The 15,072-nt window shown below is 35.6% G+C and overlaps 3 protein-coding genes across 4 annotated transcripts in view; 2 read left to right on the forward strand and 1 right to left on the reverse strand.

The window, feature by feature from the left end:
- Nucleotides 1-6: 6 nt before the first annotated feature.
- Mkp3 (Mitogen-activated protein kinase phosphatase 3) lies at nt 7-8,783 on the forward strand. Its single transcript, XM_011059907.2, has 4 exons — nt 7-1,923; nt 3,043-3,228; nt 3,423-3,665; nt 4,914-8,783. Exons 1-4 carry the CDS (start codon nt 1,533-1,535, stop codon nt 5,288-5,290), a joined length of 1,197 nt encoding a protein of 398 aa, XP_011058209.1. The 5' UTR covers nt 7-1,532; the 3' UTR covers nt 5,291-8,783.
- Nucleotides 8,784-8,950: 167 nt separating this feature from the next.
- On the reverse strand, nt 8,951-13,323 carry Plap (phospholipase A2 activator protein). Its single transcript, XM_011059906.2, has 6 exons — nt 13,029-13,323; nt 11,255-12,124; nt 10,825-11,155; nt 10,468-10,720; nt 9,955-10,373; nt 8,951-9,709 (listed from the first exon to the last, which is right to left on the reverse strand). The coding sequence occupies exons 1-6, from the start codon at nt 13,163-13,165 to the stop codon at nt 9,383-9,385; spliced, it is 2,337 nt and encodes a 778-aa protein (XP_011058208.1). The 5' UTR covers nt 13,166-13,323; the 3' UTR covers nt 8,951-9,382.
- Nucleotides 13,324-13,580: 257 nt separating this feature from the next.
- Pde9 (phosphodiesterase 9) overlaps nt 13,581-15,072 on the forward strand; it is a 194,881-nt gene continuing 193,389 nt past the window's right edge. The window contains exons 1-2 of one of the 2 annotated variants that reach the window (XM_087412539.1): nt 13,581-13,714; nt 14,181-14,238. The gene's annotated coding sequence lies outside the window, so the exon portion shown is untranslated. The remainder of the gene's footprint in view (nt 13,715-14,180; nt 14,239-15,072) is intronic. The other variant, XM_087412540.1, reaches the window with a different exon arrangement.

Here is a 15,072-nt window from a genome sequence, read left to right on the forward strand (position 1 = left end):
GTTGCACGGAGGCCGCGTCTCGCCCCTGCGCGCGACGTACCGAGCGCCCGTTGCTCCATTCTTCGACGAACGAACGGTCGCGGTAAGGTGTGGCCTGCAGCGAGTGAGCGCGATAAGACCAAGGTAGAATTGTGAAAATCAGAAGAAAATTCCAGAACGAGAGCGAAGGACGAGGGCAGAATACGGGGAGAGGAAAGCGAGAAGAGAATTTCGTGACAACTTTGAGTTGTCGAGAAGCTCCGTGTCTTCTTGGCCGAGGGAATTCGTCGACGGAATTGAGGAATTTCTTATCTGGAATTTTCGTAAGGAGTGAAGGAGTGAAAAAAAAAGAGAGGAACGAGTGGAGGAACGTCGACACCGAGAAGATCGTGCCGATCCGATCCGATCGGACGGATACGGAAACGCGGTAGAGTTGTCGCGTACGCGGTCCAGCGTGTGCGCGGCGGCGAACCTACGGTCTGAAGGTGGGGGCGAATGAGCGCGGCGAGACGAGGCACGACGGTGGGAGTGAAGTGCGCGACAAGGATGGAACGATCGGTGCTCGCGCGCGCCGAGAGGACGATGGGGGCGAGCTCACGGAGGGTCGGTGAGCGCGAGATAGAGTGAGCGCGTCGGTCGTGTACGGTCGGACATGCATCTCCCGCACGGCGAGCGTAAACATTCCACAGCCGTGCCGTTAATTGGACGCGTCGTCTTGATTCACGAGGAGATCGATAACCGAGACAAGCTGGCGGTGGCAGCGACGACGAAGACGACGAAGACGACGAAGACGACGGCGGCGGTTACAGTGGCGGCTGCGGTGGTGGTGGTGGTGGTGATGGTAGTGGTGGTGGCGGCAACAGCGGTGGGGAAGCAAGAGGTGAAGACGGAGTAACATACGCAGCGCGGCGTAGTATCGCAGGAAATGATGGCAACGCGTGAGAACCCGTCGGATCGCGCCGTCGACGGGTGAACGTCGCGCGATCGTTCTCCCGGATGACGCATCCGGGGAACGTGTGCTCCGTCACTCAACTCCAAGTGCCATTTCGTATATATCCATATCCAGTAATTATTAGTCGCAGGAGAGACGCTCGTAGGAACGCGCGTGCACGCATTCACTACGGACACACGCTTCGTTCATTCGCTTTCATTGTGGAGAACGCGCGACAGGGCTGACGACTCGCTGGGCTCCGACGGGCAACCCAGGAGTCGACGGTATTCATGCTAGCCAGTACGTGCAAGTTTCTTTAAGTGACGACCAGTGACGACCAAGCAAGAATCATTGTAATTATCGTCTTAATTAACAACAACTTTTGACAATTCTGTTGTTTACTCTGTTGTTTGCCGAAGGTGCCGTGTCCAATAATGACGGCACTTCGACGCTGCAGAAGCTCAAGAATATCTTTGTAGCGAAAGCTCAGTGACTGATCAGCTGAAGGAAATATTTATGTACGGAAGCTGTTTTGCAGGACAAATCAGCGCCGTTTGTTTAGAAGACATATAAATACAACAAATTATAAGAGTGTGCTAGAATACAAGTGTAAAGACTCAAGATGCCTGATAGTGCAATGGAAGAGGATCTTTTGGGTCCAGAATGGTTGTTCGGGGAGTTGAGATCACAGGATGGTTCCAACAAACTTCTTATTCTGGACTGTAGAGCACACTCGGACTTCTCTGATGCTCATATAAGAGGTTCGGTACCTCTGACTATACCCAGTATCATGTTGCGAAGATTGGCTGCTGGTAAAGTGGACCTCTTGTCCACAATACGGTGCTTAGATCTGAGAAACAGAGTGGAGATGTTTCTGTGTGGAGATGAAAACAGAAGAGGGACATTTGTACTAATCGGTGACACTACAGATTCTGGAGGTCATCAGGGTGAAACATTACAAGTTTTGACCCGGAGACTTAAAAGCAGTGGAGGAAACGTTGCCTCTTTAATCGGTGAGAGATCAATCTTTATCCCATATTCTCTCTAAGCCACTGTAATTCCATTTTCATTAAGATCACACAAAGTTTGATATTTTAAACATATGATATTCTAACACATGATGCATCAAGTTTTTATACACAAACATATGATATTCTAACACATGATGCATCAAGTTTTTATATTTCAAATTAGAAACAATCTTTATTTCATATACTAATCCATTATAATTCCATTTCCATTAAGATCACAAAGTCTGCTTAATGTATTTTTAATGCATTAAGCATTAATTTTATATTCAAAACTAGAATACTTCCATCTTTTTTCTAAGTGATGTATTGTGCGTAAATGTGAATTGAAAACTTGCAAAAAGTATGATATAATAAAAAGTATGATATAAATTATTATTTGTGACAATATTTTAGAAACTTTTATGTAACTAATATATTATTTTAACAAACATTTCTAAATTTAATTATTAAACATCATACAATAGTTGCTAATTATAATTCTGCATTCATATCATTTTATTGTCACATATATGTGCACAAGCAACATCAGTAATTGTAGTACAGAAAGGCTTTCAGATGTAACAGTCAAAGCATAGAGACTGGTTGTGAATGAAATATTGATTTATGTGGGAGGCATTCCAGTAGAACCAGACACTTAATTCTATAGCCAGCTTTTATCTGGCTTTAGATAAAACTGTTCACTCATTCAATGTTTTGTTTGACATGAGAAATTTACTGATTGCAAATGTATTAATACATACATTGAATGCAAAATAGAATATTGCTTACTTATTTCAAGCTTTGTTTTAGAACCTAACAAATATTTTAAGAAAATGCATATATTAAAGGATATGAATATGTTTGTGTGATTATTAATTTTCCCTGAGTGTTATTGTATGTGCAAAATTTTTTTAGTTTTTAACTTACAATTAATTAATGATGAGTTTATTGCAAATTTTGGCAAAATTTATTTTTAATTTAAAAATATTGATACTTTTTCTAATCATATAGAATAAAATTTCATTTTTTAATTATTTAATTAATAGATTTAATTAAATAGATTTTAATTTACTCTTAATTTACTCTTAGTTATATTATCACATTATACTTGTATCTTTATAGGTGGTTTTGAAGCATTTAAAGATAAATATCCAGAGTGGTGCGAAGGTAGTCAAGCCACTAATGAATGTGATCCAGGTCAGGACAATAACGATGGTGAATTAATGGGCCTTAGATCCCTTCGGATATCCACTCCACCAACCAGGTCTTACTCAGATTCTGACAGTGACAGCACATGTGATTCAATTGGTGAGCAGATATTCCAAGTGTATATTTTCACTGTACGTTTAAAAAGAAACATGCAACAGCAATTTATATTAATGAACAACAATGTACATACATAAATAATATAATGTTGTAATGTAATAATAGAGAAAATAATAGTAGAAAATGTGATGTAATAATAATAATAATAATAAGAAACTCGTTTTTCTGCATTCCAGGTCCGGAAGAAGATAAAGACTTTCCGGTGGAAATATTACCTCATTTGTATCTCGGTAACGCGGCCAATAGTGAAGATCGCGAGGCTTTAGCGCGGCACAGGATACAGTACATACTCAATGTGACACCGGATTTGCCAAATGTGTTTGAAAGCGGCGGTTCAATAAAGTACATGCAGATACCGATAAGCGATCACTGGAGTCAGAACTTGGCTAGTTTCTTCCCACAGGCGATTCAGTTTATAGGTGAGTGACGAAGCATATTGTTATTGAAAACTAAATTCAAGCAAGAGATAAAAGTATTTTTTTATTGTAGTTAATTTTAGGATTTAAAAACTTTGATTTATACTGCTTTAAAAATTGCTCTTTGTAAACATGTTTGTAATTTAATAAATAGTGTATTTTTTTCAAAAACTCATTGTATGAAACGTACACAAAAAACGAAGCATTTTCGTTACAATCAAAAAATTATCAGTTATTGATTAATATCTCATACTCTTACTTTATTTTCAATGAACGTTTCGTCATTCACACATCTGCCTTATACTGTAAAAATTATACTAATTACCTATATCAGTGATACATAATATCTACAATTTAAATAAAATATTTTGTGTACTATATGTTGACAGATTTTCTTAATATAAAGTATTTAATTTATAATTTACATTTCGTATTATTTTGACATACATACATGAGAAGTAGGTGAGATTTATTTATTGCATCGGAACTTTTTTCGCGTCAAAATCTTGTTCGGACTGCTTCTTAAACAGGATTTCCTGTTTAAGAAGGTCCCCGCGCAGCTTCTGAAAGGGGCATTCTTATAAATAGGTTCGCCTAAATAGAAACTTTCCCACGTGGCGGGTAAGCCGCGCTAGACAATTAAACAACGGATGTCCGGTTAGCCGAGAGCTATATTTACGTCTGAATGACGAGATTTGACATTGCTATTGAGCCGGTCTGGCATTTTTGACTATCCCGACATATTGCAGTGTCGATGATCCGACTTCCCTTTGTTAATTCCATTTAAACGAATTGGTCATGATATGCACTGTTTTCTGTAGTATTTTTATCACACTTTTCTAATTAATGAACATTGAATATATCGAAGAATAATAACGAAATTGTAAAAAAACACTAATTAATATCTTCTATTTGTATAATCTTTAGTGTGTTGTATAATCTCTTATTTATCTTATTATTAGATAATAAAACTCTTAACCAATGATATTATATCTTAATGTTTAACGATATTAAGATTAAAGTATATTTTTCAATTTTTCTAATATCAATTAATTGTAAAATTCGATTTTCATATTTTGAAGTTTCATTGTAAAATAATTTTATGTCTTGCATATTTCATAATTTCGTGTAATTAAAAAAATTCTTGAAATATAAATATACATATAAATATTAAATATCGGCGTAATAATAAGTAAGATGATGATTGTAAAATTGTAAGATTAAAATCGCTATTTATTACGTATTTTTCAGAGGAGGCTCGGAATTCAGATAAGGGAGTGCTGGTACATTGTTTGGCCGGAGTTTCTCGGTCTGTCACGATCACCGTGGCTTATCTTATGCACAAGTGCAGCCTCAGTCTGAATGATGCTTTCAACCTAGTACGTAGTAGAAAGTCCAATGTTGCACCGAATTTTCACTTTATGGAACAGTTACACAGCTTCGAGCAAGAATTGAGGGACCGAGGGGGAGAAAACAAGAATAATGACCAAAGGTGCATCGGGGCATGCCGACCCAATGGGCCCTGCAATTGTCCAGCGCCCAGTTTCCTGAGTCCCATTGATCTGGGACTCAGTCCCGACTCAGGAATCGAGTTTGACAGATGGGCGGCAAGTACACCGGCCGAATGAAACGAACTTGGGGGTACCCAATACAAATTTTAGGTCTCCGTCACGTATTATCAGGGAAATCCTGATCGAACGTTATGATAACGCGCTTTATCATTTTTGATATGTGAGACGCATTAAAGTCCGCCCTTCGCGGTATCTCCAGATGAAATGGGATATTAGTCGCGTTCGGCGAGCGCTGAGACGTAGCTGTTAGAGGCATCCGAAGTTAGTTATCGCGCCGATATCTCGTGATTTCTCGATTTTTGCCTTTCGAGCCTCTCATTCCTAGCGTAACTATTGTGGCTATGTTTATTAAAGATACATAAAGCATTTGAAACTCTGATTTTGATTATTTGAATTTTAAAATTAAATTTTAAAAAGATTATAATTTCTAAAGACACTCATGCAAGTAGTGTCTTTAGTATCGTACTATTCATGCAATATTCGACGTTATATACAAGAAAATAAACTTGTCTAAATTCAGAAATAATTGAGGAATGAGAGGATTAAAAAGAAGGAAAAACATGTATCTCCAATTAAAAAGAAATTATCTCTTTGTTAGATGATTAGCTTTTCAGTATACGTGTTCAGTAATAATGCACTTTGATATATTTCTGCAGACGATGTCTGTTTATCTTGAAATTTTCAGTTACGAAGGTTGGACACGTCACGTTATCAAATCACGCTAGTACGATGCAGTCGTGTTGTGACTTAGGGAAAGAGTAAACGATTGATACCTTTCTGCAAAAAAAAAAGCAATGTTCATAATGTTTTTTCTGAATTGTTGTAGCAGCAAAGGATATTGAAAGTATTTTGTAAATGAGATTCCGTAATTTCTCATCGCGCAACAGTCGCGCAATTGTAATTCTACATTCTGATGTTATGCTTCCAAGTTTTGAGAAACTTTTAGCATATATAATTGTAAACGGTATGCGAGATATATTGGATTCAAGCACTGTATACTCGCGAGGTATAAAGTAACGCATACCGCCGTACCTCAAGAGAATTCTAGAACGTATATACGTATACATATATATGTATATATTCATATATATATATATTTTAATACTTCTTTCCCCAAATCCTTCAATTATTGAGGCTGTGTTTATTTTATTGCAAGCGATATTTCATGCGCGAAGTAATCTCTAAACGACGAAGTTCCCACCAGGCAATTAAAAGTAAATATCACTGCTTAGTATACTAAGTTCTATGGTACAATTAAGGGGGATCTTGTATACACAGAGACATTATTTGAAGTTTCACGCGGGCACGAAATGGATTTCGAATAAGACCGACGGTTTACTCGTGACATTCGCGTAAGCTACAAAGAAAGCACAGATATTTTCTTTCGGAAACTGGTTTTTCCGAAATCTGGAGGCCCAAGAAAAGGCCAAAGTTCCAGTCAATCTGATTCTTAAATCCGCCACCGAGCTTCTACTCAACTGTGGTAGTTTATGTAAAAAATAAAACTCGAAATTTGTAATGAGTAATTTTCGATGTAGTTTTTCAACACACTAAGTAACTTACGTCGGATAATCGCCTCAATGCATTCTGACCTTCGAGACGCGCGAAAGGTATATGCACATCGCCTCAGGTACATATGCCAGTAACTTAAGTTTAAGGGAGGACACATCTTAGGAATCAGTGCATTTCTGTAGGGCATTCCTAATCTCTCCTGCTCATGAGAAAACCAGGTTCGTCACCGGTTTTAACGGAGTTGGAAGAATTTGCGTCCAAGTCACTCGAAAATGATATATGAAGGCGTTACTTTCAAATTTTATTCTTTCTTTATTTGTAGTGCAAAGTTCTTAAGACATTATGAAAATTTAAAAGAGAATTTAATTAATGCGCTATTTTGCCAGCACTAAAAACATTTGTCATAAAAGTTATAGATTGGACTTTTTTAAGATCTTATTTTTTTGTAAAAGTGCTTGTTAATATATCTTTGTTTCATTGTATTATAGCTCTTGATGAGATAAAGCTTTTAATGTAAAAGCGCTGTAATTCTTGGTGGATCTTTTTTCATTTTTTCATTTTTGTTAGTTTATTTCTTAACTTATCTATATATAATGTTGAAATTACAGTTTTTGTTAATTCTATTTTAATAATGGTTTTTTTATTTTTTAAATCTAAAATAAATGTATTATTAAAGTAACGCTTTCAAATATCGGAAATTGGTTTGATTGTCAAGCAGACTCCGTCGTCACTATTACATACAAAAATCTGAAAGATAATGGTTCCTGCACGTTACATTTTTGCTGGCATTAGAGCAATATTAGCCCTTCAAATTTTTTACATAGATACTTTTCTACATGAGGATGTTGGGCCTGTGCATTCGTATGAAAACGCATCTAGCTATACATTGCTAGTAATAACTCGTGCGCTAAATTGGATTCCGAATTGAATCAGCACTGTTTCTATTATCTTACAGATCTCAGATATATATTGAAAGTTATTTTTGTAAAAAAAAAAAAAAAAAAGAAATGCATTCACATTCCCGAGCCAAAATGGCCTGACACTGTAACTACCTTTCATCTACTACTATATGTATCGTTCATTGAGCATAATTGAAGTTAATATGAGTGTATACAAATGAATGTTATTTTTGGTGTAATAATTAACTGCAAGAGTTACGGTAATTAATAGCTCGTGGCTATTATGGGAGTAAATTGATATATAACTAAGGAAATATATATATTTGACGTTAATGTAATAACAATATTCTACTATTACACTGTTGTCTGTTGTATGTTTACTGGGTGCGTGTGCCCGAGAAATTTAATCAAATATTATATGTGTATATTATATAAATTATTATTTTATATTCATCGTTGTATATATATTTTAACTAATTTTCATTAGAAACGCAATGTATTTTACTTAATTATAAGTAATCCATTGTCATTTAAGCAGGTCATTTACATTCCATGCAGATAACTTCGTCTCTTATTTCAAATTTGTTTAATGATATAAAACAAAAATGTAGCCTTGTTCAAATTAAAGTGAACGAAAAGTAATTTTTACATTTATATGTATTTATTATACAAGGATTTATAGTGTTTATATATATATTATATTACAATATTTTTTATTAAATACTTAAAAAATTTGTAATAAATACTATAAATCCTTTTATATAATAACTTATGTATCTAAAAACTATTTCTTGTTCACATTTGCATAAACTATACCTATATATGCGTTGTATACATTTATACGTTGGGATATTATATCTGCCATGGCAATAGTAATAATTCAGTTTCTATTATCTGAACATGTAACAGTCGTTTTTAATTTTTTCCCTATATTGCAGACACTTTAATTCATTTACGTACTTCTGGTGTAAAATCGATAATAAAATCTGGAGAATCTATCCCTTCGAATTTTGTATTATCGATGTATATTATAAAATATGTATTATGTATCTCTTGAAAACATGTTCGTTTAATAAGGAATATTTATGTATATATGCTTTACGACAAAATGAAATTAAAAAATACGTAAAAGCCCTAAATACATATCATTTTATCTTAGTCCCGAACAGTCAATATGTATGTCGAATAACTTTATCTTGGTCAGTTGTAATGAATAATTGAGCATAAATAAATAAATTGTTAAGATATTAAAATTTTATATAATTGCATGAGTTCAACTAGTAAATTGCCGGAGATGCACTGAAAATATATTTAAAGATACTGTTTATTGTTTTTGCACAAAATCTAACATTTTTGTACTTTTTGTAAATGTAAGATATAATGTAACTGTTGTAATCCGTTAATTATATAAATTTATATTTTTTTAAATGTTTTGTAATATGGAAGGACATATATAGTACATTTAAATGATGAATATAAATTGTATAAAAATGTATTTATTTTTACAATTGAGCAACCGAGCTGCAAAACATAGATACACGTGCAAACTTATTTTATCTTAAGTTTTTAATCGCATTTACCGAAATTATTAGTGCATCAAAAAATGTTTTATATTCACCATTGTCATAATTAATTATATATAACTGTAATATTTTCAATCTCTTTTCTTGTTTGATTAATTATTATCGAGATTATTTTCATAATTTTATAAGCAGCATGTCCCACTGCTTATTATACATTAGATAATCAAATCGATAATCTGTTTAGAACAATTTACCACTTTGTTTGACATATTCAGGTCAGTTGTGCTTTCTGATAGAGTTCTAAGAACATTTAAAGCAGTTTCAGATTGTCGCACAGCGCTAATTAGTTCATTACGATTACTGGGATCTGGAGTAGCGGCTAATAATGTTCCTAGTCCAACCAGAGCTCTGAACATTGCTTCGGGTTCATTTAAACGAGGCAATATAGTAAATAATACATTTAGAGCTCTCGTTCTACCAGGTGCATCGTTATATTTATTAAGCGCTACGATCAAATTCAATATATAAGTTGATATTGCAACCTGTAATGTAACATCACAATCTGTAAGCTCGTCTATCTGCAAATCTTATACCGTTTCCGGTTTTTCATATAAAAAAATATCATTTTATATTAAAATAATTAATATAAAATTGAGAATTGTACTTATGATTATTTTATAAATATTTTTTTAATAATAATTAGAAATTATAAATATTTGTGCGATTTAAATTTACATTAAGCTTTCTTTTGATTTTAATTATTATTTTAATAATTGATGTGACATACCTGATTATTTTTATTTCCAAGAGATTGTAGATCCAGTAGAGACGTGAGTATTTCATCCTTATGATCTAAACAGAGTTTCTCTCCCTTTTCATGCTGGAACATATTAGCTATCAGACGAAAAGTAAGCATTTGATTCGACAAAGCTGCGTCGGATTTGATATGCCTTCGTATGATCGATAACAATTCTTCGGTACACAGTTGATCGTTTACTTCTTTGTGAAGTACAGCGAGCCTCGCTATATCGAGAGCTGGGAACACTGCATGGTTGGGCCAATCTAGAGAACTCTTTAGTGCGCTGATAGTGCTGGCTGTGATTTCTTCAGACACTTGATTATTCATAAATTTTTCTATCGCATTCAGCTTCTCTTCTGATATTTTAAATATATTTTCTTGTTTATTATTCAACTCATATAATTTTTCTGTAATTAATTTTATAAATGTTTATAACTGATAAAGAGTAAAAATTATGTTGCATTTTTCCATTACATCTAATTTTAAATAAATCTTAATTACCGAGAATAGCAGATAAATTTGCTTGTTCTAACTTTAAATACTTCGAGTGAGGTATATAAGAGGGAGACGCAGATGTATTGGAAGAATTAAATGCCGATGATTGTGCACTAACATCGGGTGCACAAGACGATGCATTAGACGATGTACCTGATCCAGGAACATATCGACTTCCACCTGTAAAAGGATCTACATATTGCGACCCAGTATTTAAAATTGGAGATGGTTCAGAATTCTTTACTATAAAGTTTGCAACCTGAAATACATAATTTTTTTTCAGATTTGCGATTTTCAAATTATTTTTTAATACAAACAATAAATAAAATGTAAAAGATTATATTTACTTTTCAAAATGTATACCTGATCTAAGAATAATTGACTGAGATTATTGTCATGAAGGAACTTCTGCGCGACATGCCAGGGATCTTGGCCTTTATTGTATGGAAGTTTTAAAGGAGGCACACCGTCTTGTATGTCGACTGAAAAGACGTAATCGTATTCTATGCCATTGTAAAGTTGTTTTCCAGAGGTAGCCGCCGTACCGCCGGACGCACCCATCACATCACCAATTTTTATCCATCGTTGCTCGCTTTGCGACCAACTGTACGCTCTAACTCCATCCCCTTCGTTTACAATCTTCGTTTGGCCATCTCTTTGACCAGGCTGTAGAAGAACCCTTGAATCTGGCAAACTGGTACACAATAAAAACTAATTATAATTGATTACAAATTAAAATAGCAATACAATATATACATGACAAATTATTTTATCCAAAACGAAGTATACTTACTCCTTTATGTTGATGTCTCCGATTATCTGCTGTGCATTTAGAGTTGTGTTCGCTACTTCTTTCTCAAATGTTTCCAAAGTCTCTCTATTTGCATATCGTTCGGGGTCAGATGAGAATATCCTAATGGCTCCATCGGAACTTCCAGCGACTATGTCGCCGTTCGAGAACAAATCAATGCACCATATCGATTGTGTAGGTAGAACAATGGTTTGTTTCAGTTCAGCATTGTACCATATCCTAATAGTTCTGTCTTCTCCAGATGAATAGACATATGTACCATTCGGGATGGCTACTATACTATAGATATAATTCTCGTGGCCACAATAAGTGCCTAAACAAGTCCCAAGTTTAGCATTCCAGTGTCTTATAGTGGCATCGTTCGCACAAGATAGGAATTCATCCTCTTTAATGTCAATTATGTCGCGGACACAGTCAGTATGACCTGCCAATTTGTGTTGCACCGAACCGTCTCTTGACCATACTATTATTAATTTGTCGGCTGATCCACTTATTATACTACCGCTCGATAAATCTGCTACACACCATACTGCGGCAGTGTGACCCACGAGGTTCACCTGTGGTTTACTCAAGTCTTTCACATCCCATAATTTAGCAGTGAGATCCCAAGAACTCGAAAGGAATGTACCTTCCTTTTTTCCAGTCTTTAAATTACATACATTATTTTGATGCGCTGTTAGTGTATGCGCAGGTACAGTTTCATTCGCTACATAGACACATATGGTGTTGTCATTGCTGCCGGTGATGATATAACCTTTGGGATCTCTCTCCGATGGATTTATAACACACACTGAATTGACAAAGTTAGAGTGGCCTGTTAACGTCGCGATCTGCTCGTACTCGTTGTTCTTCCTGCAAAAATTCTAGGTTTCAATAAGACATCTTGAGCATAGAGTTTTATTAGTTCTTCAAAGTTGACATCAGCTTTCTAATATAGCTACTGATATTGAGTCTGTATGACCTATTTAATATTAAAAGTCATTGATGTAATATTGGGTCATCTAAAAAGTATCCGTGGTTTTTTGTCACTAGATGGTGTTGATGGTCAACTGCGGATACTTTTTAGATGACCCAATATAAAGATTATAATTGAATGGATCCAACAGATCTATATAGCAAATTTTATTCTGGAAACATCTTGAGGCCATAGGTCATCTGGACATTTTTGGAACATTCTTTGAAGATCTGTGCTAAATGGACAGACAACTGTTTTGGAGGACATAATTGAATGAGAGTCCAATAGACCTATCAGCTCCAGAAGGTTAATCCAAAGCAAAAAATGACTTGCAATATATCAATATCCAATTGAAAATCCTATCCATATGCGAGCATGCTTAATCCTTCATGGCTTTCAAAGACTTTCAAGATAACTTTTTAGTTTTAAATTGTTGTGCTTCAAATTTAGACACATATAAAAAAGTAAAAACGTGGATCGTATTATTGTAAAATCTTATGAATGTTGAAAGAATAAACAGAAATTTTTTCAGATTTTTTAAAGTCCAAAAACCCTTTGAAAAACATAATCAGGTATATCATTGACTTGGTTAGGTTAGGAAAGCAGTGAAAAAAATTGGATCAAGGAGGGTTAACTTTACATACACAGAGAAACGTGTTTCTCTCTCTCTCTCTCTCTCTCTCTCTCTCTCTCTCTCTCTCTCTCAAGGGCTAAAAGGGATTGAAAACTACACAAGAAGAGGCTGACGAATTTGGATCACTTATGCGTGTTCCCGTGGGAGAATCTACATGCATTACCAACCCGGTTGGTTTCCATACACGCGCTGTCTTGTCTCGGGAGACTGAAACGACGGTGCCGTCGAGGAAAGTCGCCACCGCTCTCACATCCGCGCTGTGACCAAGTAGCACACTACTGAGTTTGTACGGCGGTTTGTCCATGCTGATAATACCTGTCGGTTTCTTTGGAATCAATTTCAATAAATTTTGCGAATTTATACAAATTAACACGAATCACGAGCAGGTTGGAGCAGCTCGTCTCGCCGAGAGCTCCACCAAACTCCACAGTTCACAATCCACTCCACTGCGCTGCGATCGGCCGCGATGACAACGCAATCCAACTCCGAGTTGCGCATGCGCACATCGTACAAATTGCGGTGTTTAATTTCGCGACCGCGCTTTTATTTTTGAATCCCAAAACAACATATTCCTTTAAGAATTAAATGTTTTCTATATCGTCTCTGTTGTGTTATGTTCGCTCGTGGATTTTTCATCGGCGCGTGGAAGTGGAAGGAAAGTTGCGCATCGCGGAAAATCCGTTGTGAGGCGCATGCGCAGTCGCCATCTTAGGATCGCGTCGTTCGAAGTTAGTTCCGCACTTCTGCGCACTTCTCTACGTTTCGCTGTGCTTTCGCACATCGAAAAATCACGTCGCGCTTGTAAGAAGAGAAGCTTGTACATCACGAGAATCAAAGAAGGTATCCTCGCAAGGTATCGATAATACTGAGCATAATTTAGATTCTAAGATGTTATATGAGGCGAATTGTTCTTTGTATTGGGATCGATGTTGGGATTGTGTGTCTTGAAATGAGGTGAAAATTACAAAAGTGAGCAAATTCATTAGAACATTTATAATTTAAATTTTAATTAGTCAATAACTAGTGAATTTATACAATCGACTCCCTGATTCTCGATATGGTTTAACGAAGTATAATATTTGCGAAAATGGTCTAATTTCTACTGAAAATATGCTTGACTGCATTCAATTCATTTCCGCTTTGGTCTACAAAAGTCTCTACTTTCAAGGAAATATTTGATCACCAAAGAGGAATCGAATTGAGGATTTCGGTAAAAATATTTGACCAATAGTCGCGATCAGCAGATTATATATTGCGATTAATATGCGTTCTTTGACTATAATTATATATATCAAAATATAAAAAATTTGAATGCGCAGGAAAGGAATGCTGAAAGCGTGCAGTGTGATGTTGGACGAACAATAGGACAACATATAAGTGAGTATGTTTTTTTTGAAAACAATTTTGAAATTTCGCTGTGCGCGTAATAGACCTTCGTGACGCAACTAGTTTGAGCATCGACGCGAAGTTGTCGCTGTATCGTACCGCGACTTTCATTTGAAAGTTTCGCAACAGTCGATGCAAATGTTAACAATGATGAATATTGAGACAATATACGTAGGCTATGTTCCAAAATTCACTGCCAGTGCTGAAAATGTATAATACACATAACGTAAATTATAGGTTTTTAGCGCGTGAAACACAGCAAGAGATAATGTTTAAGTGTTCGATAAGCTAATTTTCAAAGATAATCGATTTGACAACGTATTCGATATCATAACTGCTCGGATATTTTGGCGGAAAGTCGCGTCGTTCCGAGTCTTTGTTTAAAAAAATGCACATAATGTCGATACAATTGGAAATACATTGGACGAACGAGACAACACTTAAGTGACAATATGCGATAATAAACTGTTTTTTGGAGCTAATTGATTTCGTGTAATTTGATAATCGATATTGTGATGATCAATATTTTGGCGCGAAATTTCGACAATTGTCGTCACATCATCTCGAGTCTTTCATTATTTAATTTTTAAAATGCGCATGATGATGACACAATTAGAAATGTGATGGACAAACAATAAGGTAATGCATAAATGCGCGATGATAAGCTGTTTTTTAAGATAATTCATTTCGACGTATGTAATCTTTCGCGGGACGATGGTTTGAGTATCGACGCGAAGTTGCCGCTATTCACGTTTGTTTGCAAGTATTTCGTCGCGTTGGGAGTGCCAAAGTTCAGTTCGGATTACGAGGGTGTAAGGAACTTTG

This window comes from Acromyrmex echinatior, chromosome 13, assembly GCF_024713525.1.
Source record: "Acromyrmex echinatior isolate Ae372 chromosome 13, ASM2471352v2, whole genome shotgun sequence".
Taxonomy (NCBI): domain Eukaryota; kingdom Metazoa; phylum Arthropoda; class Insecta; order Hymenoptera; family Formicidae; genus Acromyrmex; species Acromyrmex echinatior.